The following is a 26014-nucleotide window of genomic DNA, read 5'->3' as shown; positions in this document are numbered from 1 at the left end:
AAAAAAGTAAAAGTGAGGGGACAGAACTAAACAGTGGACAGCAATGGTATTTAAGTTGAAAGGGGAAAGATCAAAGTTGAATTGTATTGTTTGGGAGAGGGTTCAAAGTTAACTTTTGACATAAGAATAAAGAGTATATGTACTAGAGACCTGTAGAGGAGGAAAAAAGGAATTAAGACATGGAAAAAGATATTTACAGTCAATCCAAATAAAAGTAAAGAAAGAGAAAAAATCATTAAAACGGGGAAAAAAAAGAAATGGTAAAAGTAATATGGAACAAGTCCTGTAATAAATATAATTGCCTAATCTCTGCTTATAAAAATCGAAGCTTCAAATCAGTTGGAATTTTTTTAAGTTAAATGTGTTTTACAAAAGATGAACTTAAAGCATAGGTATACAGACTGAAAATAAAAGGATAGACAGTGGTATTTCAAGCAAATGCAAACTAAACAAAAACGGAACAGTTACATTAGCATTAGCAAAGTAGACTTCATTATTGACGAGAATGAGGGGTCAGTATGTAGTAAGTCCAGTTTACCAGTAAAATGTAACAGTTTTAAATTTGAATGCATCTAATAAAATAGACTCAAAATATGTAAGTCAAAATGTAACGAAACTGGAGAATATTGACAAATTTACTATCATTTTGGGAAACTTTTTAATACTTTTCTCAACTGCCTGTAATTCATGGATATAAGAACTTCATCCGTCTTTAGCAGATTTGAACAACTGATTTAAGCCCGGTTTAATGAACAGTCCAGTTTATGGAATACACAAACACACAAAAACTGAGCATGGACTAGGCTGCAGAGCACAGGTTAACACATTTCAAAGAATCGATACCCTACAGACCAGCAAAAATATAAAAAATTTAAAAATCCATGCATTTAAAATTATTCATCCTTCTAAATTACCAGTAAAAAACAAAAAAGAAATTACAATTGAAGTCTAAAATGCTCATAACTTACCGGTTTTGAGAATGCCACCAATCAGAATTTGACGGATTGGAGTGAAATTGGTAAAGGGAAATTTATCTTTATAAAATACGTACATTAGAAAAGAAGAAAACTTGAAAATGGAGAAGCCATGCATTTAACTTAAAATGGAAAAGAAACATTAAAATAAGGAAAATAAGGGAATAAAAATTAGAATTAGGAAAGATAAAAGCAAAACTCAATAAGTTAGAAAACAGGATAGAGAGGATCAAAGAAATCAGAAGGTGATACTTTGAAAAGATTAAGAAAAATAGGCAATCCACTTGGATAGTGAACAAGAAAATAAAGGCAAGGCACAAATAGATAATACATATAGAAGTGTATACAGCCACGAAGTGTATACAGCCACAAGTACATTAAAGATTGGATAGACTAAGAATAGTACTATGAACTTTGTAGCAGTAAATTTGAAAGCTTAGAAGAAATTGAGAAATTTTTAGAAAAATACAATTTACCAAAACTTGTAGGAAGCCTGAATAATATTATACGTATTACAGATATGTAATTAGTAGTTTAAAATCTTACTGTGGAGAAAATACCCAATCCAGATGGTTTTAGAGCCAGATTCTCTTAAACTAAACTTTCAAGGATCCACTCTTCAAGATAATAGAAAAAGAACTATTTCTCCAAATCATTCTAAGGCCAGTATAACCCTAATACCGAAAGAGTATGTGAAGAAAATTATAAACCTATATCATTCATTAACATACATGTCAAAATCTCAAACAGAATTATTGGAAATCTGAATTTGTAAGTATATTCTTTACAGATAAAACTCAATTACCAATCTGAGTTTATTCCAGAAATGCAAAAGTGATTTAATGTAGAATACCTGTAAATGTAATTCACCACATTAGCAGAATACAGGAGAAAATTCATATGATAAATTCTGTAGATACAGGAAAAAAAATCACTTAGTAATGTTCAAGACCTCATCGTGATAAAAACTCAGAAACTAAGATCAGAACAGTTGACCTGATAAAATGTATCTCCCAAAATAAATCAGTAGATATCATTTTTAGTAATGAAGCATTAACTTCCCCCCCCCCCCGCCCCCCAAAATCAGGAGCAAGGCAAGGGTGTTGCTCATAGCACCATTTCAGTAGCCATTGTCGTGGAGATCTTGATGGTCACGGCATGATGGGAAGATAAAAGAAGAGGAACTGAAAATGAAAAGGAAAGAAACTAGTAGAATGTATTTATAGAATACAGAGTGTTAATGTGCAGGATATAAAGAATTCCTAGAAATCAGGAAGAAAAACTGATAGTCTAATTGCAAAATGTTCAAAAAATTGAGCAGATGATTCACTGAAGAGGAAATATTAATGAATAAAAATATCAAAAGATACATAGATCATTAGTAAATTAAGATCACAAGGAGGTATCATTTTTTAGCTACCCATTGGATTAACAAACAGGAAATTTAACAATATCAGGTGTTTTGGAGGATATGAATGCTTGTTGAGATGTGAAGTAGGTCATATTAACTAAAATGCTATAATAATTTTAACATTTTGCATCGTGCACTATCAGCAGTTCCACTTTTAGGTGTATACTCTGGAGAAACTTCCTCATGTGGCCCAGGAGTTGTGTACAAGAATGTTCTTTGCAGTATTTTTCATGAAAGCTATGAACTGGATATTACCCAAATATTACTTAACAGGAGAAAAGTTAGTGGTGTATTCATACAGGGAGTGTTACACAGCAGTGGGAATGCATGAGCCCCACTTATATGCAAAACATGGATGAATCTTAGAGGTACAATATTGAATGAAAGCAACCATTTCTAGAAAAATAATGTGTATGATCTCTGTTTCACAAAGTTTAAAAACAAGAAGTTAAATATCTTGTTAAACTATACAAAACTAGTGAAAACTTCTTTCAGAAAACAATGGAATGATAAGAGCATTCAGATAGTACTTTTTTTCTGGGGGGGTGAAGTCAAAGGGATAGGATAGGTATGGGGCACAAGATGTATGCTAGTCAGTGATAATATTCTAGTTTCTGCTTTGGGTGCTGGGTTTATGGATATTCAATATAATGTACTTTATAACTTAAATCGATTGTTTATCTTTTTCATTTGGGGAAAAGAACTAAAAAAATGAAGGGAATTGAAGGTAATAGAGCAGAGACAGTTATCATACCTAACTCTTTACAAAAGGAAGGAGCCATAGATAGATGCTGGGCCTAAGAAAATGTTGTCTTCACTTCGCTACACTGGACACATGATTGTTTGCTTATAGAATGTTCCAGAGAATAACTGACTAATAATTATAGGAAAGATAAAGTGAAGTCCTTGAGAAGATAAGGATTAGGCTCCATATCTCAAAGAGAGAACCTTTAGGAGGTGAGACTTGCAGTGTAATTAAGTGGGAAGGTAGCAGGTAGGTACAAGTGTAGGTAAATCTGTAGGTTTGCTGGTGGGAAGAAAAGAGGAGTCTCTGGTGACTTCAGTGTCCTCATTGTTACTAGATATTGAGGATGGGGAGGATAGGAAGATTGTCAAATTGAAGGAAAGAAGAAAAGGTTGGAAATAGGCTTTCAGAGAGGTAGACAACAAACTTACTAGGTAAACATTGAATAATTACTGGACAATATTCAATGTCCATTTAAAATTTGTGTTTTTGAATTTAAATTAATACATCACACGTGTTTTTAAGTTTTTGCCACTGTTTTGTTAACTTTCCAAACTCTTTATGTAACTACTCTTAAAATTTTTTTTTAAAAATTTAATAAATATTTTGCCCTTCCTGTTAACACTGAATTTATTAGGATAAGGAAACATTTCTTCAAATTAGGTGCTGGGGTTCCATCTTTGTGACTGGATGACATGGAACCAGAGTACCATTGATTTTATAAGCTGTAATTCCCTTTGAGGCTTTTTTGATTCTTAATTAAAATTTCAGTTACTTTCTTTATTTATTTAAAAAAATTTTTTTAATGTTTATTTTTGAGAGAGAGAGACAGAGTGCAAGTGAGGGAGGGGCAGAGGGAGAGGGAGAGACAGAATCCAAAGTCGGCTCCAGGCTCCAAGCTGTCAGCACAGAGCCTGATGCAGGGCTCGAACCTGTGAATGGTGAGATAATGACCTGAGTGGAAGTCGGAGAATCAACTGACTCAGCCACCCAAGCGCCCCTCTGTTACTTTCCTTGCTACTTTTTTTCATTACTATTTTGTGTTTATTTATTTATTTTGAGGGTGGGAAGAGGCAGAGAGAGAGGGAGACAGAATCCCAAGCAGGCTCTGTGCTGTCAGTGCAGAGCCCCGTGTGGGGCTTGAACTCATGAACCATGAGATCATGACCTGAGCTGAGGTCTGATGCTTAACCAACTGAACCACCCAGGTACCCTTCTTACTGCTTTACCTCCAAGATAGGGGTTTGAAATCTTAACCATTTGCTATACAATTAGAATTATTAAAAATGAGCTTATACCTAAAGCTTAGCAGTTTCTTACATGTGTCTTTAGTTATAAAATGAAAACTGGTTAATCGAATACCAGTTAATTAGGAATCTTAACCATGCTGTCCAGGATTTTTATAAAATTTCTTATAATATAGCTAGATTATTTTATGAAAGCCTCAGCTCTTTAAAATGTTGGCATTAACCCAAAGGTCTAAAATTTTGTGCTGCAAATAATGGATACTCAAATTGCTTATCATTTAGCTAAAGGAAACGACTCGGTTTTATGTGATTTGTCTGCCTTTCATTTTCTTCATTTCACAGAAAATTCTATGTTGCATGGTTATATGATAGCATATTCTAAAACTTTTTAATGAAAATTTCTTTAAAATATTCCATATTAATTTATTGTATATTTTGATAATTTTAATATTGCTATTCACATATTAAATTTAGTTTCTATTATTGAAGACTATGGATCTTTAATCATATATCGTAAAGGGAACTTCTGTCTGTTTGTCTGAAGCTTTGAGTTAACGGTGTAGCCTGTAGTCAGGAGATTAGATGATGCTGATGGCTTTCTAAGATTTTCACCTACTGGGAGTAGGTTGTGGGGCTAAGAAGCATTTTCAGTTTCTTCTCAGGGCAGCAGCATTGATTTCCTCCAGGCGGTGCTGAAAGTGCTCAGAAGGAAAGGACAACTTGGCAATTTCCCTTCGCAGTTGAAATACCTGTGACTTTAGTGGTGGTTGTGGCAGGCACAGGCTTCCACGTCTTCCATCTACTGGAATACTTTTTTGGAATAGACCATTGGAGACATGATTAGATAATATGTCTTTTTAAATCTCATAAATTACTGTGCAGCATGATAATGGCATCTTGTTAATATTTGAATTACCAAAATGATTCAGAAAGGACATTGAAGGTCTAAATTTTTGTGAATTTGTTGTTATACATGGTATGTCTGGTATATGTGTAAATGTGTATGTATGTATAAGGAGAGAGAAAGAAGACTGAGCTATTGCTTTAAATATTTCCAAGGTTTTTGAAGTATTTAAACTTACATTATAGTCTTACATTCCCATGGGGATATTTGTTTCTTTGGTTAGCTACAGAAAATAAAAGATTCTTTTGACATTATTGTTGAGAATCTTTTTTTTTTTTTTTTTTTTTAAAGAGCAGAATTCGTTTTGTTGTAATATCAAGCCAACTCTGGCCCAGCACAGTGCCACTCTTCTAGCCTGGTAAATTTTGTGTTAAGTGGTAAGAATTTATGTGAACTTTATGTAATAGGTTGAAAGCATATACCATATGTGACTTATTTTCTATTTCTATAACTGTTATTATGAGTCATTATAGACAGAATCAAATGTTTAAGCAACATACGTAGCCAAGAATTCCTTATATAGTAAAAGTATTAATGACATGTTGTAAACTATTTATATTCAGAATAATTTCTTTAGTTTTATTCTTCTTTGAATTAAAACCCAAAAATTAATATTTATTCTTATACTGAATCATTTTCACCAACATATTTGAGTTTTATGTTCTATATCTGAGTACAGAGTAGTAACTGACTTATTTGCTATCTGTATAATAGGAAAAAGAAGAGCATTTTTTTTGTAGGAGTACATCAGAAATAACAAAAGTTCCTAAGGGCTATTTCAGGCTTGATCTCCAAATTATTTGTTTTTTAAAAGATTGTTTTTCAAGGATTTATTGGTAACATTTGCAACACAAATAGAGTACCTACTGTGTGCTAGGCACTTATTACAAGGGGTGAAGCTACGATGTTGAGAGACAGCACTGTGTGTGCTTTTGGAAAGCTCCCGTCTAGGAGGACACAGATGAGTCACCAGAAGAGTTACAATACAGTATGGCACGTGTTCTCATAATGGTGTAAACAAAGAACTGTTGCTTAGGAATTTTTACTTCGATTTTGAATTTTGAATCCATTTTGGGTTTAGTTTTTCATTGGACCTAATTATGATGCATGAAAGGAAAATATCCAGTCACTTTATATAGTAGATATTAATCGCTTCTCAGCCTTTTGGCTGAGATCAAGTGTATAGTAGATATTAAACCTTCAACAAATTAAGCATATTTTATTCTAATTTCTCTGATTTTACTAGACAAGTGATACTGGATACTAAATCTTACAAACCTGTTATTTTGAGATGTTGTTTAGGACCTGAGATTAAAGAAACAATTATGGGTTTAGGTGTGTAGAGAGCTACAGTTTTTGTGTATGTAAAATGTGTTGATTCAGGGGCGCCTGGGTGGCTCAGTCAATTAAGTGTCTGATTCGACTCAGGTCATGATCTCGCAGTTTGTGAATTTGAGCCCCACGTCAGGCTCTGTGCTGTCAGCTTGGATCCTGGAACCCACTTCAGATTGATATTCTCTCTCTCTCTCTCTCTCTCTCTCTCTCTCTCTCTCTCTCTGCCCTTTCTCTGTTTGTTCTCTGTCTCTCTCTCTCAAAAATAAATAACCATTAAAAAAATTTTTTTTAATGTGTTCTTATATGTGGATATCATCTACATCTCTTGCATAAATGTTTTTATCTCCAAAGTTAAATTTGCATGTTAGAATGAATAAAATTCTAATTAGACCTGCTTTTGAAATATGTAAGCTATTGTATAACATTATTTTTCTTCTTAAAACCCAGACTAAAATTCAGCTTTGCCAAAACTATGCTGTCATATTTAACTTCCTTTTGATATACTTTGATATACTATTTCTGTTAAATAAAAAAAAAAATAAGAAAATGCTACCAGTATGTCTTATTTATAAATTCATAGAGTACCTTTTGTCCAGTCATTGAAGCCTTGACTTTTGTTTCTCATGTATTACAAAGAGTTATTTTCAATTTGATCTTTGTGTCCAAAGTTTTGGTGTTTTAACTCTAATGTGTAAGTTGTATGAGTTAACAATCTTGTCTATGGCCTCTAGATTTTGCATCATGCATACAATGACACAGATTTTTGTAAAAATTTCTCATGATTCTTGAGAGTCATGTACATGTTGTTTTAGAAATGGTGGTGGGGTGCACATGCATTTTTAAAATATGGATTTGGAATTTGTTAAAGGGTAAATAATGACATAGAGATTTAACTTCCTTCCATCCAGATGAATACTCAGTTGTCCTGATATCATTTATGAAATAATTTTTTTCTGGTGTTTTGAAATGCTTCTTTTTTCTCTTCCTTGTACCATTTGTCTGTCCCTGTTCCTGTGACCTTATTGTTTTCTAGTGGGAGAAAGACTAACAATAAACGAGTAAGAAAATGATAAGTGAAGTAATTTCTATAATGAAAATAAACAGTTATGTGGTAGTGACTGGACAGCTCCTTAAAATGAGTTGTCAAGACCACGCATTCTGAGGAGCTGCCATTAACTCTGACCTGAATATCAAGAAGGAAATAGCAAAAATCTGGTGAAAGAACATTTCAGGTAGAGGAAGTGCCCCGAGGTGGAAATGATCTCTATGTGTTCCACAGGTAGAAAGAATTATAGGAAATAGAGTAAATAGGGGGAAGAGTGGTGGGAGGTAACAATTGGAGAAGAGGGCTAAGGAGAAAGCATGTATGATGTAGGGATTTGTAGGCCAGGTTGAGGAATTTTGATTTTATTTGAACTGTGAAGGGAAACTACTCAAGAGCAGTGTTTTAAAATTAAAGTTGTCTAGAATGAACTTCTCTTATTTTTCTTCTGCACAAAGAGAAAGTATAGGAGCATAGGTAATTTGTATATCAAATAAATAGGTTCTTATGTAACTGGGAGCTATTTCTACATACATATGACCCTATAACAAATTTGCTTCCCTTTTAAATAACTTTACAGTTAAAGAAAGCAGACTTTTAGAATCATGTAAGTACCAAGAGTTTAGAACTTAAAGAATAAAGAATCTGTTTGCACTAATATTTAGAACTGTTTTTAGAGAACAATTTTATGATGTGTTCTAAAATAATGTTTTTTTCTTCCGTTAAAATGTTTGTATTAGGGAACAGACATCCTTGGAAGAGGGAGAAATTCCTTGGTTACAGTACAATGAAGTCAATGAAAGCAGCAGTGATGAGGGAAATGAGCCTGCCAATGAATTTGCACAGCCAGAAGCTTTCATGCTGGATGGTAACAATAACCTTGAGGATGACTCCAGTGTGAGTGAAGACTTAGATGTGGACTGGAGGTATGTAGCAGTGTTATTACCATGGTTAATTGTTCACTGAGTAGAATTCGTTCATGATTCTAAATTATGAAAACTGAATCTCTGATCTCTCAAAAGTGTTTTTTCCCATCTTGTTAGTCTTCCTCTCCTTCAGAGCTCATTCTGGATGTCACTTCCTACATGGACTCCTTCCTACTACTCCAGGCAGTGACCTCTTTTCCTCTTTGACCTTTGGCTCTCTTGAAGCCCACCTTATATCCTGGTTATTTATAAACTCATGGTTTGAGGTTTCCAACGTGTAAGTTTAGCTCTATATGGTAAATATAGCACTTGGTATAATCCTTTAAAAAAAAAGAAGAGTCTTTAATAAATAGTACTTGAGGAATTTCAAAACATGTGATTAAACCAGAAGAATCATAAGAATGTAGTTATCCTTCTCTGTATGCAAAATATGGAAAATGACAATTATATCTTCCCAGATATGCTGAAAGTATTCAGTTTATGCTGACAAAGAATAATGAGCTTCAGGGAAAAGCAGCATATAACAATTAAGTGGATTATTGAATTGTTAGGTCTCATGATATAAAGGTCAGAATTTAACTGTTTTGGCTTATAGTTAGATTTATCTTTCAAACATGCAGTCGGCCTCTGGAAGTAGCTGGTTATTGAGATGTAGAAAGGATATATGGTTCAACAGATCTCTTGTTACTTTTTCTGGAGAAAATAATGGCTTGGTACTACTTTTGTTTTCATGTCTACCCAGAAATATTTTTAAGAATTTGTTTTGGTTTTCCAGCTAAAATTCCATTACAGAAAATAGAGAAAAATAAAGAAAAACTCATTTACATCACTTGATAACCCTGCAGATTTCTAGAAGTTATGATTTTGAGTCTCTTTCCATGTGTCTAGCTACTTGTTTGTGCTTCTCCAAATTGTTCCAGATATGAAACTCAGCATCTCATTGAAATCCTCCTTACTGTTTCCTATTCTCACTCCCTAGGGGGGGGAGCAAATTAGATGTGCGAAGCAGACTTTCATTGCCCATTTGTGGAAGTAGAAGTGGTGTTTTATCACAGCCACACAAACAATTTGTAATTCCATCTTAAACATTCTTACCTCCAAAACCCATTTTCTGGCTTCCTAACTTTATGGAAGAGCAGTGGCTCACCAGATCCCAGTTTTGCTGATCTTGGTACCACTAGCTCTCCCCCACCTCTCTTATGTCTGCCTGTTACCCTCTTTCTGAACTCCTTGTGATGCTGATGATGTCTTATGCCTCCACTATGCAAAGTCATTCCTCATAATGCTCAGCAGATGACGGAATTGTCGATTTAGGTAACATCATCTGTGCATGTCTGGAGGCAATTAGGGTTTAATATGAAGAAATGTTTTCTTTTGGACATTTTCAAAATTTTATCAATGTTTTATAGCTCCATTATGTAGATGCTCCAGTCTGTAGTTGCACTAAAATTTAATTGTTCATTTTCCCCAATGAAATAGTACAGTGAACCTTTCCCCTCATATAACTTGTTTTGTACTTCAGGTTATTTCTTTAGGACAGATTAACAGAGGTGACATTACTGAGATAAGTGGTATTTATTAAGATCTTGATATATATTTCTAAATAACTTTCAAAAAAGGTTGTTCCATATAAAAATTTGAAGAAATAATGAGGTATTTTTTGAATATAATTTTAACTTAAACTTGAAAACTTGATTTTAGGTTCTAATTCATTGATGATCTTTCTGGATACATCTGTTATGTTAAGATTTTAGAGATGTTTGTGATTGTCTCCAAATTTGGGGAGCTTCAGTAGTTTGTTTTTTGTTTTTAACATAGAAAGCATTTTAGCATTAATTTTAAGACAGACTTTTTGAAGGTTACTGTTTTGAATTTTATGTAGGTATGTAACACCTCATTATTGCTTATATGGTACTATGTCAATTTATATGGCAGTAGCTAAGACTGATAAAGTAAAATAGGATTTGACTTTCATATTAAAGTAACATGTCATTTTAACAACTAAAAGGAAAAGTCATGGCAAACAGCAGTTCTTATCTCTAGAGCGAAAACGTGACCTTTTTTTTGGTTTGTTTTACCACAACTTAAAAAAAAAAGGTAAAGCTTTTTGATTCTTTAAAAGGAAATGGGAAAAAAAAAAAAAGGAAATGGAAAAAATGCTTTATCAAAGTTTACTTATTTGTTTTGATGACATCACAGAAGTGTTGTAGAATACCCAGAGAATATTTTATAAAATGGCCTGGTGGGAGGTGATGTGGAGAAAACATGAGTTTCAGATTTAGACAAATCTCAACTGTACCATTTATTTATTTTTTGATAACTACTTAACTCTCTATTTTCCTGGAAGAAATTGGGGTTATAATTATTAACCTATTAAGGCTGTGAGAAATTAATTCCCTGTGGCTATAACCATGGCTTAATAACAGAAATTTAAAATGTCTTTTTTTAATGTTTTATTTATTCTTGAGAGAGGGAGAGACAGAGCATGAGCGAGAGAGGGGCAGAGAGAGAGAGGGACACAGAATTTGAAACAGACTCCAGGCTCTGAGCTGTCAACAGAGCCTGACATGGGGCTCGAACTCATGAGCCATGAGATCATGACCTGAGCCAAAGTCAGACACTCAACCGACTGAGCCACCCAGGTGCCCCCCTTAATAACAGAAATTTAAAAGAATTTCCATATGTCTTTCACTAATACTCCACAAATATTAACATTTACCACATTTCTGTTATCATTGTGTCTTTCCTTTCTTTCCCTATATTTATTTTATGGTATTTCCCCCCCCCACATTTATGAGTAAGTTACAAACAAGATGCCTGTTTACCCATAGTCTAGCATGAAGTCCCTAAGGACAAGGACATTTTCTTATATAACACAGTAAAATTTTCGAAATCAGGAAATTAACACTGTTAATAGTACTGTTATCTAGTCTACGGACATTATTCAGATGTCTATAGTTGTCCCACTGATGTCACCAGAGAAATTTTTTTCTAGTCCAGTTCAAGGCTACTCATTGTACTTGGTTAACATGTTTCGTGAGTCACTTTTAATCTGGAACATTTCTCGGTTTTTGTTTTCCATAACCTTGACATTTTTAAAAAGTATAGGCCATTTATTTTTTAGAATGGTTCTTAGTGTAGATTTTCCTGATGTCATGATTAGATTCAAGTTAAAAGTTTTTTAGCAGGAACGCCACAGAAACGGTGTTTTATTTTTCTTTGTTCATATCAGAAGACACGTGATGCCAAATTGTCCCATTTCTGTGATGTTAATTGCGATCATTTGCTTGAGGGGATATCTTTCAGATTTCCTCACTGTACTGTTGCCATTTTTTAAAACAAATAATAGGCATTTAGTGGGAAGATATTCCACGTTAAATAACCTGTTTCTTCTCAAACTATCAAACTTCCATCCACTGGTTTTAGTATCATTAGTGATTTTTGTCTCAAACACTTACTACTATGTGATTGCCAGATGAATGATGCTAGAATTTTTAATGTTAGCTGATTATTTTGCAGTGGCCAAATTACAGGCAGATAATATTCTTTGAATGTCTACATTTGTTTAGTCTGGAGAAGAAAAGAATTTAGAGATGGTTGACTCTAACCGTTTGAAGGAGTTTTCTGCAGAGGAAAAGGGGACATAGTTTGCACTGCTTCAGCAGGCAGAACTAGAGCACTTAACTTCACACAAGCTTCATACTTCTGATAGAGCTCTTCCGCACAGCATGTACCACCCCAGAGAGCAGTGTTTCTTCCACATGGAGTCCTGCTGGTTCCTGGATGCCACGACCATGGTGCCAGCTCTGTGCCAGGCGTGTGTGTGCATCAATGCATTTCATTTGTTTTATAGCTGAAAAAACAGTTAAATAAAATTTTCACATTATCTGACTCTGACTCAGTTCAATGTAGAGGTAAATCCCTGTGTTACTGGTTCCAGGGCTCTCCTTCCTTGCCTTGTGTCTCACTGCTAGGTGAAGGGGTTCTAGTGTCGCAGGGAAGGTTGGATTTGCTAATTTGTGGTTTAAATTCTAATTTTAAAATCTGTGATGGTATGAGGATGTTTCTTCGCACTATGTGGTGTCTGCTGATTTTTAGATGGTACTAAGCTATTATCTTCATAATAACACTCTTGTATTTCTTGGCAGTAGATTTATAATTTTAATGATGGCACAAAAGTTGACATCAAAATTATTTTGAATTGGTTTGTGTAACTGGATGTTCCTGACTGTATTCAACTTTTGATAGGACTGTAGAAGTCAACAGAAGGTTGCCTTTAGGTAGACATAATAAGCTCAGTTTTGGAGATACTAGATTTGAGGTGGTGTGTGTTAAATGAGGTAAACTGCCCCATAGAAAACTAAAAATGTAGGTCAGGAGCTCAAGAGGGAGTTTGGAATTAGGTGGAGGTTTAGATAACTGAAGACGTGGACTTGAATGTCATTGCCAAGGAGGCAAGATTAGAAAGAAGAGGACTGAGGAGTTATTTAGGGTTTCTGAATTTTGAAATAGGTATCTCCAAGACTAGAGGAAAAGAAGGAATCTGTGTATGTCTAGCGGTGGAGGAAGGAGATTGGGACCAGAATAAAACATAATGTTTTCTTCAAGGGGATTGAAATCCTTTAGTAAAAAGAAACAATAAAAATGAGCAGTCAAGAGCTAAGTATTTTTCAATCTGAATAATAATGGAGGAGGCCTAGTTTTCAGAAGAATAGAAGAGAGATTAAGAAGCAAGATTTGAGAAAATAAAATATTTTTAAGCCCAAAATAATTAAGCAGTACAAGGTAAGAGAAGGAAAAGAGGCTTTGTCTAATGATAGAATTGAAATAAATGCAGTAATTGTCTTTACCATGTTCTCCTCTAAATTTAGGTTGGAAACTCAAACAAACAAAGTATATGAGACAGAATTGGGGAGAAAAATACTACCTTTATACCAGCCTTAAGCAATCACCCGAGTTGGAACTAAGAACTAGAAACATAAAAAGAATTTTCCCACAAATTTTGTGTGTGATTGTGACAGCTTATTAGGAGAGGTAGTGGTGTCTTAGCTCCTTATGCTTAGTATTTCATTTTTCTATTGGGTTCATCCTGCCTCTCACCACATAAGATTTATGTTAAAATATTTTAAGGTTTTCTGCTTATAGTATATTTATTGGTTTATCAGTATGCTAATATAATTATGTCTTCACCATAAAGATTTCCCTAATCATGGTTGTATTTTTTTTTTTTTCCAGCCTGTTTGACGGCTTTGCAGATGGACTAGGAGTTGCTGAAGCTATTTCCTATGTGGATCCTCAGTTCCTCACCTACATGGCTCTAGAAGAACGCTTAGCTCAGGCTATGGAGGTATTGTAGTGACTCTGATGCCTATATATAAGTTGGTGGGATACAAAATGATAAAAATTAAAGGCTTTTTTAATTGCTTTTAGGAAAAGGTGAATAATTTTTCATCACTTTAATAGCATTTCCTGATTAATGATTGCCACTAGTTTGTGTATATAAATCACACTAAGACATCCTGCCAGTTTGCCTAATTGCATTATTTCCCAGGTTTTACTGCAGAATAGAGAATGTTTTGCTTACATTTAGAAAATAGACTTTCCCTTTATTATCTGGGTCTGTGAATCTGAATATTTTTTTAATGTTTTATTTATTTTTGAAAGAGACAGAGAGAGTGCACACAAGTGCATGGGGGAGGGGCAGAGAGAGAAAGGGAGATAGGGAATCTGAAGCAGGCTCCAGGCTCTGAGCTGTCAGCACAGAGCCCAATGTAGGGCTTGAACTCACGAACCATGAGATCATGACCTTAGCCAATGTCAGACGCTTAACCGGCTGAGCCACCCAGGCACCCCTGAATCTGATTACTTTACACAGACACAGGTATATTTGTAAATGAAATTGAAGATCTCTAAGGATATATTATACATCACTTCCACTTTTTTGTCCTCATAGTTTCTAAATACTACCTTGCTGCTTAATGAATATAGCAGCTTTATTTCCATTATCTCCATATACAAATACACTTAAATAAATGTAGCACATAATTTTGTTTGGCTTTCTTTTCCTTATTTGATTGCAATACAAATACTCATGATTGTATTTGCCTAAGGTCAAAAGCCCAAGCATTTTCATGTTTGGGAACTTTCACTGCACTTGTGGATTTCATTGTTAGAAATCTTTTCTTTAAATTACTATTTCTGAAGTGATTTCCAAAGTAGAAAAACAGTAATAATGTGAATGAGTCAAAAGTGAGAGAACAAAAATAAATGAGAGAACTTTCAGGGACTATAACAGCATTTTATCTTGAAATTTTCTGAGGTTAGAAAGTACAGTTTAGATTCATAAATATACAGTGGGTAGGTAGACAGACTGACCTGTCTACACACAAACACTTACGTACACACACACACACACTTAAGTTAGCTTTGCTGTGAGATCACTTTTTTTTACATCTGAGTAATCTTCCATGGAGATCATTGATTGATTATGCTTTGTGTGGTGTGTTTTTTTTAAAGGAACCATAGAAATACTGTGTAGTAGGAGGAAAGTCAGAAAGAACATATTAAGACAATACACTTAGGACTTTTCCCAGATTATTTAACTTGCCTTAGTCAATTCTGACACATGAAATAATGGCACAGTGTGATAACTTGTGTCAGGAATATAATATGTAAAGATGAAGAATCACTAACTTTTTTGAGATAAATAAATTTTAAGTGACCACAATGGAATATATCCATTCTAGAGTCTAGTTTCACAGTGTTTACATAGTTTTTCCCACTATGATGCTAGTGGTCCATGTTTTGAAAATTAAAATAGAAGTTTTAATAGAAGTTTTCTTGTTACCAGTAGGAATTGTGACATTTGATTGGTGTCTTGAAAGAAGCACCAGAAGGATTGGTCGGGGGCAGGGCATCATACCGTGTGAAGGTACTAGCAGTGTGTGCAAAGACCAGAGTCAAGAAAGACTAGTATGTCCAGGGAACTTACAGTCCCCACATGACTTCTGCTCTTTGGGAACCCAGTGACAGTGCCACTTGTCACTCTTAACCATCTGTCCTTCTGTTCTGACTAATGAGTGGTGTTGTGTCTTCCTTCCCTACAGTTTAGCAGCTTCCTCAGATTTAGTGCTCTTTATTTTATTTGAATTTGACTGAAAATCAATACAGTTCCATCTTCCTATCACTCTCTAGAAATCTTTATTTTTCTGCCTACTATGCAGTTATTTAATCATTTTGAAAAGTGAGGCCGTATTAATTTATAATTTATGATATTTTCTTTTAAATTTAACAGCATTCTTTAAATGAAAGAAGCGCAACTAATAAGACAAACTGAGTACTTTTATTTGTTTTTCTCTCAAGCAGCCTGATCTCTTTTCAGCACTGATTGTTTTCATTTCTCTTATTTTCCCAATACCAGACTGATCTGTTATCTCAGGTAGTGGCTATTGGTGAAAATATTGGCAATAAATATTTGCCTATACTTTTGTCTCAAATTTGAGTGAGAAAAGGACAAAATACTTAAGATCTTTAACTGTTTGAAACAATGATATTAAAGCTTTTTACTTTGAACAAGTTTTGAAAAATACTTCCCTTTGCACATTTATGTTCACATTTAAAGTTTTTTAGCATAAACCCTAAGTAATATTGTTTACCTTATTATACCTCTTTGCAATAAAAGTATGTTCAAGAATTTAAATATAAATAGTTTAGATTGATTTAAAGTTGTTAGCATCTAACTGATCAAAAACAGACTTCTAAATGTTGATAAATATTTAAATGTAAAATTTTACTGGAAATATATCTCTTAATAAGATAGAGGGAGACTTTTTCCTTCCTTATTATTTTATGAGTTAATTTTATTTATTCCTAGAATGAGATCTAGTCGAGCATCAATTTTATTTGTTTTTCATATTTATAAATGTAAACTTGAGAAACCTTGTTCACATAAATAAATTGATAGGGATGGAAGGAGTTTATCATAGCATTGTCACTTAGTTTTTCTGAGATATTTGCCCAAATCACATCAACTTGACAGATTGTTTAGATCCTCCTTTTTTTTTTGAAAGCAGATGACTGGAAGCCACCTACAAAATTTGTTATTTAGTTGTTAGTTCAGTGTGACCCTAGTATTTGAAAGTGCCCCTTTGAATGGGTAAGAAGTATGCTTTTATTTATAAAGTGGAGAAAAGGTTAGTATAAAAAGGAATATGGGAACAGAGAACCAGCACGGTACTTTGCGGGCATATTCTTCAGAAGGTCAGTTTGAGGAAGGGTTACATAAGAAAGTTAAATGAATTGAAATTTAGTCTCTTAAGACTCCATGCCCTTGGCTCCCTAGGAAGTCTTTACACACTTACAGAACACTGCCTATACACTGGGTTATAGACATTGGGAAGGTAGTACATGAACTTTAGGTTTGTGACCTTGCAGTCTTCACTTAACCTCCTTAAGCTTCAGGTCCTCATCTACAAAATGAGAGTAATAAAATTTACCTTGTGGATTGTGACACTGTGATAAAGCACTTAGCGAAATAGCTGGTGCAGTGATAAGCTCTCTTATAAATGGCTGTATTCAAAGATTTATTCAAATCAGCAGTCAGCCAGGTGGTAATCATCTAGCACATGTGGATTCAGTGATCATTGAAAATCAGTATTAAGTCACTTGTTATAAATCTTCACTTTTTAAAAACTGAATTGTGTTTTATTCTTTAAAAACTAAATTTTGTTCTGACAAAGGATTATGCTACTTTAAATCTAAATATATTCCAGTTGTGCTCTTTAGCCTATTTAATTGTCTTTCTGACACTTGGAGTGACTTTTGAAAATACACTATACTGCCTAAAGTGTAGATAGATTTTTATATTTTTACAGATTTCATAGCAGTGGTTTCAGAATGGTCTGTCTTAACTCTTGTTGCTTGTACGTGACTCCAGATCACCTTAAGTATTTGTCAGTATCAAGGCAATAAATTATTTTTACACATATAAATTCCAGGTATTTATTAGCACTGCAGACATGCAAATCATCATCAGAAACGAATAATGAACCTATTGCAACAAACATGTGTCGAAGCATAAGTAGCATCCCCAAATGGAACTTACTGTAAATAATATCCCTTCTTTTTTTATGTGTGGAGTAGCACAGAGGAGTTCTTGCAGTCTGTCTTGAGAAGTACACAAGGAATTGGAGGAGATTTATGGTTATAGTTACATGAGAAAGGAGGGACAAATAATAGGCTATTACCTTCTATTTTCTATTTCCTGAGGGGAAATTTTAATATAAAGAACTATAAACTATAATAGGGGATTAAAGTAACAAAGATTTGCTTAGTAAGGGTTAAAGATATTTCTAAAGAATACAGAAAATGCACATGTAAGGAATGGCTCCCACACGTTAGGCTAAGATCACCTAAGAAAGAGTCTCCGCCTCCAAGGCTCGGATTCAAACTTTGATGGAGATGGCACAACTGTGGCTCACTGAATGGCAACAAAGTCACTGTAGTGCTACACTGGCAGAACTTGCTGGAAATCAGCCCTGTAGGGTGCTGCTGAGGAAAGCTGTTTATAGGGAGATGTCTCACTGGAAGCACTCTGCTCCAGAACTGTCCAAGGTGGGTGCTGGGGGAAGCTGCTGGCCGCATGCACTACAAGAGCAAGATGCTGGAGAAGCTGTGGGCGTCGGAAAGTCTGCTGCTGGAGAAAACCATGCATGCCATGGAAGCCTGGGTGAAACAGGCTCACTGGGATTAGAAGTAAAGCCCTTTTCCTCCTGCAGTGTCTTTTCAGCATCCTCTGTGAACAAAGCTTAATTAACATTGTGACAAGTGTCAGAGGAAAATACTTAAATAGCCCAAATCCTTTTTCACAGAGCTGACAAAAATAGCTAATTTGGATTTGAGGAGCAGTAATCAATAACTGGAGAACAGTCCATCCCTTTGATTACTTGGATCCCATATACACCTTTCTACACGCATCTGAACTCTATTCAACAGCAATGCAACTTTATTTCCACCTAACAAGATATAGCTAGTTTTTGTTATTTTTTTCTTTAAAGTTTATCTATTTTGAGAGAGAGAGAGAGAGAGAAAAAGAGAATCCCAAGCAGGCTCTACACTTAGCACAAAGCCTGATGCGGGGCTCGATCCCATGAACTGAGACCCAAGCCTAAATCAAGAGTCGGGTGCTTAACCAACTGAGCCACCCAGGCACCCCACAGCTAGTCTTAAAATGAAGTTTTCACCCTTTCTCCAGAATGAACAAATGTGAACGGACTCCCAAGAGTCATTATGTCCATCACTAAGTATTAATCACTCCACAAATTCATTCAGTCACAATGAATATTCTCTTATATAAGATTAAATTGTAAAATTAACTGCCATATGAAATAAAAATGGGAAGGAGAGAGAAAAAGACAATGGTTAGCAGATACAAATAAACACATAACAAACAGAAAATATGCAAAGCCTACTCGTCCTTGTTTTTATATTTGGTCACGGGCTATAACTGATAGCTGTGGTTTCCTTCATCCATCACCCATTCCATATTTTCTGTACCTTCAGCAAGAATCTCAGCTGCTTAGGATTCTTTACTTGGTGGAGTGACCCAAATCTACATTTTTGAAGAGTATGTGTACTCGGTCATCATGCCTTTTTGGGAGATGTCCTTACCTGATAACTTTACTGTGGGTATACAAGTAATAAGACATGTACACTCCAAGTGAGATGATCACGGGATTTTTAAGTGGAGGAAGGTTGGTCTGTGGAGAATACACTACTTCTGGTAAAAGGAGGCTCAGAGTGGCTTAGAGATTCAGCATAGTCCACTGTTTCGTCTGAGTCCAATCAGATATTCCCATTTCTAAGTTTCAGAATCCTGATTTCACCAGTCAATGATTCAACTTTCAAGAAACTTCACAAGACATAATTAAACTCTGATTTTAATTCAACAGTTCACACAATTAAATTTTGTTTTTGATTTTCAGAAATAATATGTTTGTTTTAGGGCTGTCAGGGATACTTTCTGGTTCTTATACAGTACCTTGCTCTGAGTTAACCGGCCTGAGTTTGTCCTTTTCTCTTTGTATGCTAGCAAGTGCACTCAAAAAGGTTCCATCCCACGTTAGTTTTTACAGTCATCATTATTGCCATAAGGTCAAGTGCAGTAACCACCTGGGCTCCCAAGACACATGTATAAGTTGGCACTTCATTGCAGTGGATCACAGTGGTAGTTTGATTGTGATTAATAAGATTATTTGTAATCAGGGTTTGTATCGATAACATTCCATTCCTGTTGGCCAGGAGCAGGAATAGCAGATCTAAGGAATAACCCTTAGGGCTGAGATAGAGTGCAACCCCCGCTACCAGGGCTGAGATCCAGACTGTGTTGGGAAGGACACAGCCATGGCGCTTAGAGAAATGTTTGTACTACTGTGCTGGCAGAACTTGCTGGAAATCTACCATATGGAACTTGGCAAAATCTGCCCACTGGAGTGCTGGAGAAACTGTTCACAGGGAGGTGACTAACTGGAAGCACACTCCTGCAAAGCCACCTAAGATGGGTGCCAGGGGAAGCTGCTGGCTACCTTACACTGCAGCTGTCAGGCACTGGGGAAACTGCATGTACTTCTGGAGCCAGGCACTGGAGAAGCTGCTCGCACGGGAGGACCTTGGTGCTGGAGAAGCCATCTGTGATGCAGAAGCCCACAATAGCGAACCCTTACACACTACAGGGGCCTGCCCAGGAAGCCCACTAGAAGAAGCAGCAAAGTTCTTCTGGGATGTCTGTCCAGAGCTCTCTACTGACAAAGCCTAAGGTCATGCCAGCTGACAAGGGAAAAGTGTTCAGAAGGCCCAGATCTATTTCACAGAACAGAAATGAAAGGTGAACTTGGAGCTAAGAGTTAATTGAATTTCTGGCACACTTTTTCTTCGCTCTCTCTGCAAACCCAGAGTCAAATTGGCATTCAGTATTATTAACTGTATTTACTAACTCTTACGATGAACCTTTTTTGCGTTCTCTTTTTTTTGCTTTTGTCTCGGCCCTACCCTCTGTTGTAAGTCATCTCAAATCCTTTTTTGGAAAGACATAATTCATTGTGAGATTATCTGGGCTAAATCCTAAAGAGTATACAAAAGGTTAACATTTGCCATCCAAGACAACACAGGGTTAACTGTCAGGCAGAATCTTCCTCCTATAAGGGAGGCCCAGTTTGCTTTTTATTGTGGTAACACACAGTGTAAAATTTACCCCTTGTAACCATAATACAGTTAATTCGCATCAAGTACATTATAAACAATAACTGTCTGTTCCTCCTCTCCCTAGCTCATGGCAACTACCATTCCGCTTTCCATCTCTCTGAGTTTACTCCTTTAGGGACCTCATATAAGTGGAATCATACAGTATTTATCCTTCTGTGACTGGTTCATTTCACTTAGCATACGCTTTCAAGTTTCATCCATATTGTAGCATATGCCAGAATTTCCTTTCTTTTAAAGACTGAGTAATATTTTGTTTTATGTATATACCACATTTTTTTCAGTTTTATTGAAGTATAAGTGACATATAACATTGTGTAAGTTTCAGATGTACAGCATGTTGATTTGATGCACTTATATAGAACAAAATGATTATCACTGTAGGTCTAGTGACACCTCATATAATTTCTGTTTCTTGCTTGTGGGAAGAACGTTTAAGATTTTTACTCCCAGCAACTTTCAGCTATATACCACAGTATTATTAATTATAATCACCGTGCTATACATTAGATCCCCAGGATTTATTCATCTTATAACTGGAAGTTTGTACCCTTTAACCACATCTTCCTGCTTCCTACTCCTCACCCTCTGACAATCACCATTCTACTCTTGTTTCTGAGTTCAGGTTTTTTAGATTCCACATATAAATTATATGATATAGTACTTAGGTTCTGTTTTCACTTAGCAGGATTTTTTTCTTTCTTATGGCTGAAATAATATTCGTGTGTGTGTGTGTGTGTGTGTGTGTGTGTGTGTGTGTGTATCTCCTTTATCCATTCATCTGTCAATATATACGTAAGTTGTTTCCATACCTTGGCTATTGTGAATAATGCTGCATTGAACATGTGAGTGCAGATCTCTTCAAGATCCTGATTTCATTTCCTTTAGATATATACCCACAAGTGAGATTGTTGGATCATAGGACAGTTATTTCAATTTTTGGAGGAACTTTTATACTGTTTTCCACAGTGGTGTACCAACTTACATTCCCACCAACCGTGCACAAGGGTTCACTTATCTCCGTATTTTCTCCAACACTTCTTATTTCTTATTGTTTTGGTAATAGCCATTCCAACAGTTGTGAAGTGATATCTCATTGTGATTTTGATTTGCATTCCTCTGATGATTCGTGATGTTGAACATCTTTTCATGTACTTACTCTTTTAATGTCTTCTTTGGGAAAATGTCTATTTAGTCCCTCTGCCCATTTTTATATCTGTCTGTCTATCTGTTTATTTACTTTTGAGTTGTATGAGTTTTCATGTTTTGGATATCAGTGCCTTACCACATACATGATTTGCAAATATTTTCTTCCACTCTGTAGGTGGGCTCTCCTTTTGTTAATGGTTTCTTTTGATACGCAGAAGCTTTTTAGTTTAATGTAGTCTGCTTAGTTATTTTTGCTTTTGTTGCTGTGTCTTTATTATCATACCCCAAAATTAATTGCCATGATCAGTATCAAGGACCAGTGTCAAAGAAATTTTATGGTTTCAGGTCTTAGTTTTAGTTGGTAATCCATTTGGAGTTAATTTTTGTGAATGGTATTAAGTTAGAGGTCCAGTTTCATGCATGCAGTTATCCTGCATGTGATTATGTGGGTTTTCCAATATTATTTATTAGAGACCTTATCCTTTCTGCAGTAAATATTCCTGGCTCCCTTGTCAAATATTAATTGTCCATATATGCTGGGATTTATTTCTGGATTCTTGATTCTTTTCCATTTGTATGTATGTCTGTCTTTATGCCAGTACCATACTGTTTTGATTACTATAGTTGTGTAGTATAGTTTGAAATAAATTGTATTGCTTCCAGCATTGTTCTTTGCTTTGGCCATTCAGGGTTTTTAGTGGTTCCATACAAATTTTAGGATTTTTTTTTCTATTTCTGCGAAGAATGCCATTGGAATTTTGATAGGAATTGCATTAAATCTGTGGATTGCTTTGGGTAGTATGGACATTTTAATATTAGTTCTTCCAATTCCTTAACATGGAATATCTTTCTATTATATCTTCAGTCTCTTTTATCTTTCATTTTTCAGTATACACAATCTTTCACCTTCTTGGTTAAGTTTATTCCTGAGTATTTTGTTGCTTTTGATGCTATTGCAAATGGGATTGTTTTCTTCATTCTTTTTCAAATATTTCATTATTAGTGTGAAACACAAGTGATTTCTGTATATTGATTTTGTACTATATAGCTTCCATGAATTTGTTGATTATTCCTAACAGTTTTTTGGTGGAGTCTTTAGGATTTTCTATATAAAAAAATCACATCGCAAATAAAGACAATTTTACTTCCACTTTTCCCATTTGGATGCCTTTTATTTTTCTTTCCTGAATACTCTGGCTAGGACTTTCAATACTATGTTGAATAGGAGTGGTGAGAATGAGCACCCTGGTCTTGTTCTTGATCTTAAAGGAAAAGCTTTCAGCCTCTCACTGTTGGTTATAGTATTAGCTGTGGCTTGTCAAATATGGATGTCTTAATTTTATGTTAAGGTATGTTCCTTCTGTACCTATTTGTTGAGAGCTTTTATCATGAAAGGATGATATGTTTTGTCAAATGCTTTTTCTGCATCTATTGAGATGATCATACGATTTTTATCTTTCATTCTCTAAATGTGGTATATCACACTTATTGATTTTTGTGTGTTACCACCTTTCTTGCATCCAGAGATAAATCCCATTTAATCATGATGTATGATCCTTTTCATGTGCTGTTGAGTTTATCTTGCTAGTACTTTATTGAGGATTTTTTCCATCTGTGTGTTCATCAGGGTTATTGGGCTCTAATTTTCTTTTTCATGTCCTAATCTGGCATTGGCATCAGGGTAATGCTGGCCTCATAAAATGAGTTTGAAAGTATTGCCTCTTTCTCAGTTTTTTGAAAGAGTTTGAGAAGGATTGGCTTTAATTCTTTAAATGTTTGGTAGGATTTTCCAGGGAAACCATCTGATCCTGGGGTTTTCTTTGTTGGGAAATTTTATATTGCTGATTCAATATTCTTATGTTAGTCTGTTCAGATTTTCTTTTCTTCATGTCAGTATGCTGTAAATATATGTTTCTGGAAGTTTACCCGTTTCTTGTAGTTTATCCAATTTGTTGATGTATAATTGTTTATGGTAGTCTCCTCTGATCCTTTGTATTTTTATAGTATCAGTTGTAACCTCTCTTTCATTTCTGATTATATTTGAGTCTCTTTTTTTCTTAGTCTAGCTAAAGGTTCATCATTTTGGTTTATTTTTTCAAAAAAACAGCTTTTTGTTTATTTTTTTATTTTCCCATTTCTACTTCATTTATTTCTGCTCTGACCTTCATTATTTCTTTCTTTCTGCCAACTTTTTACTTAGTTTTTTTTTTTCTTTTTCTGTTTCTTTGAGGTATAAATTGGGTTGTTTATTCGAGATCTTTTTTCTTAATGTAGGCATTTTCTGCTATAGACTTCCATCTTAGAACTGCTTTTGCTTCATCCCATAAATTTTGACATGTTGTTGTTTCCATTTGCATTTGTTTCAAGATATCTTTTGATTTCTTCTTTGACCCGTAAGTTTGTTCATGAGTGTGCTGTTTAGTTTTTACGTACTTGTAAATTTTCTAATATTCTTCCTGTTGATGTTTTTGTTTCTTGCCATTTTTGTCAGAAAGATAGTTGGTATGATTTCAGTCTTAAATTTGCTAAGACTTGTTTTGTAACCTGTACTGTGATCTATCCTAGAGAATGTTGTGTGCACTTGAGAAGAATGTATAGTCTGTTTGTGTTTTATGGAATGTTCTGTATGTCTGTTAGAGCCATTGTATCTCAAGTGTAGCTCAAGTCTAATATTTTGTTTTTGATTTTCTATCTGGATAGTCCATTGTTTAAAGTGAGGTATTAAAGTCCCCCACTGTTATTTACTGTTGTGTAATCTCACTTCAGATCTACACTTATTTGCTTAATATACTTAGGTGCTCTAATGTTGGGTGCATATTTGTTGGTGATTACTATATCCTCTTGATGAATTCACCCTTTACCATTAAATAATAACCTTTTTTGTCACTTGTTACCTTTTTTGGCTTGAAGTCTATTTTTTGTGATAGGAGTATAGTTACCCCTGCTCTCTTTGGTTTCCATTTTTATGGAATATCTTTTTACATCCCGTTACTTTGAGCCTCTGTGTCCTTAAAGCTGAAGTGAGTCTCTGTAGGCAGCATATAGTTAATTGGGTCTTGCTTTTTTAATCCAATCACCACTCTGTGCCTTTTCCCTAGAGAATTTAGTCCATTTACATTTAGAGTAATCACTGAATATTCTGAATTTGACTCTGTATGTACCTTTTCCAACCATATTTTGTTTATCCATTCATCTATTGATGGATACTTGGGTTTCTACAAGTCCCACCTGTAGTTCTAATCTTATTGTAGCCAGAAGGGCTAATCAAGGCACAAAAGGATTATACTAGGTGGTCATATGATCTGTTGTTCCTTTCATCCTCTTTAGAATAGTAACTTTATGTAGACACAGAACCCCTAAATAAGGTTTACATCCCGGGTAACCTAGTAATATTAGTGAGCTAGTCATGTGTGTGTGTGCTGGTTCTATGCCAGTAGTAGATATAACCATTCAGGAATACATTATTTGCTTCTATACCTTGAATATTAATCTGGTAATCCTAATCATATTTTGTCTTTCATATGTTGAACTTGTCTAAAATGTTTACTTTCTTTCATGTTACTGATTCCACACAGGAACTGATAAATTGAAAGAGGTAACCACTCTTCTGAAAATATAAATATGATGGGCAAGTAGATATTATTGAGACAAGATAGATTTTTGCCATTCTTGTGAAAAGTAGGGTGCTTTTCTTGCTGTTTTTTGATGTTTTGGTTTTATGGTGGTTCCTTTTAGAAGGAGGCTAAAGGGCAGGGGACTGAAGCAGTAGAAATTAACAGGAAGAGAATTGTGGTACATATAATGTTGGATAACACCTTAAAAAATAGTTTTCTATTACTGTTTTAAAGTGTTTTCTAAACTGGATGGCGACGTACAGAAGAACGAAACTGGACGACTTTCTTACACCATACACAAAAATAAATTCAAAATGGATGAAAGACCTAAATGTGAGACAGGAAACCATCAAAATCCTAGAGGAGAAAACAGGCAGCACCTCTTTGACCTTGGTCAGAATAGCTTCTTTCT

General features: G+C 34.9%; 1 protein-coding gene across 1 annotated transcript in view; it reads left to right on the top strand.

Annotated features, from left to right (window-relative positions):
• PJA2 (praja ring finger ubiquitin ligase 2) overlaps window positions 1–26014 on the top strand; it is a 69792-nt gene that overhangs the window by 36571 nt on the left and 7207 nt on the right. Inside the window, exons 6-7 of the mRNA XM_042990998.1 lie at window positions 8399–8584; window positions 13820–13931. Coding sequence (XP_042846932.1) covers window positions 8399–8584; window positions 13820–13931 — 298 coding nt within the window. The remainder of the gene's footprint in view (window positions 1–8398; window positions 8585–13819; window positions 13932–26014) is intronic.

Source organism: Panthera tigris, chromosome A1 (genome assembly GCF_018350195.1).
Source record: "Panthera tigris isolate Pti1 chromosome A1, P.tigris_Pti1_mat1.1, whole genome shotgun sequence".
NCBI classification, from domain to species: Eukaryota; Metazoa; Chordata; class Mammalia; order Carnivora; family Felidae; genus Panthera; species Panthera tigris.
The sequence above is the reverse complement of the archived record's forward strand: the minus strand, read 5'-3'. Positions and strand labels throughout refer to the sequence as shown.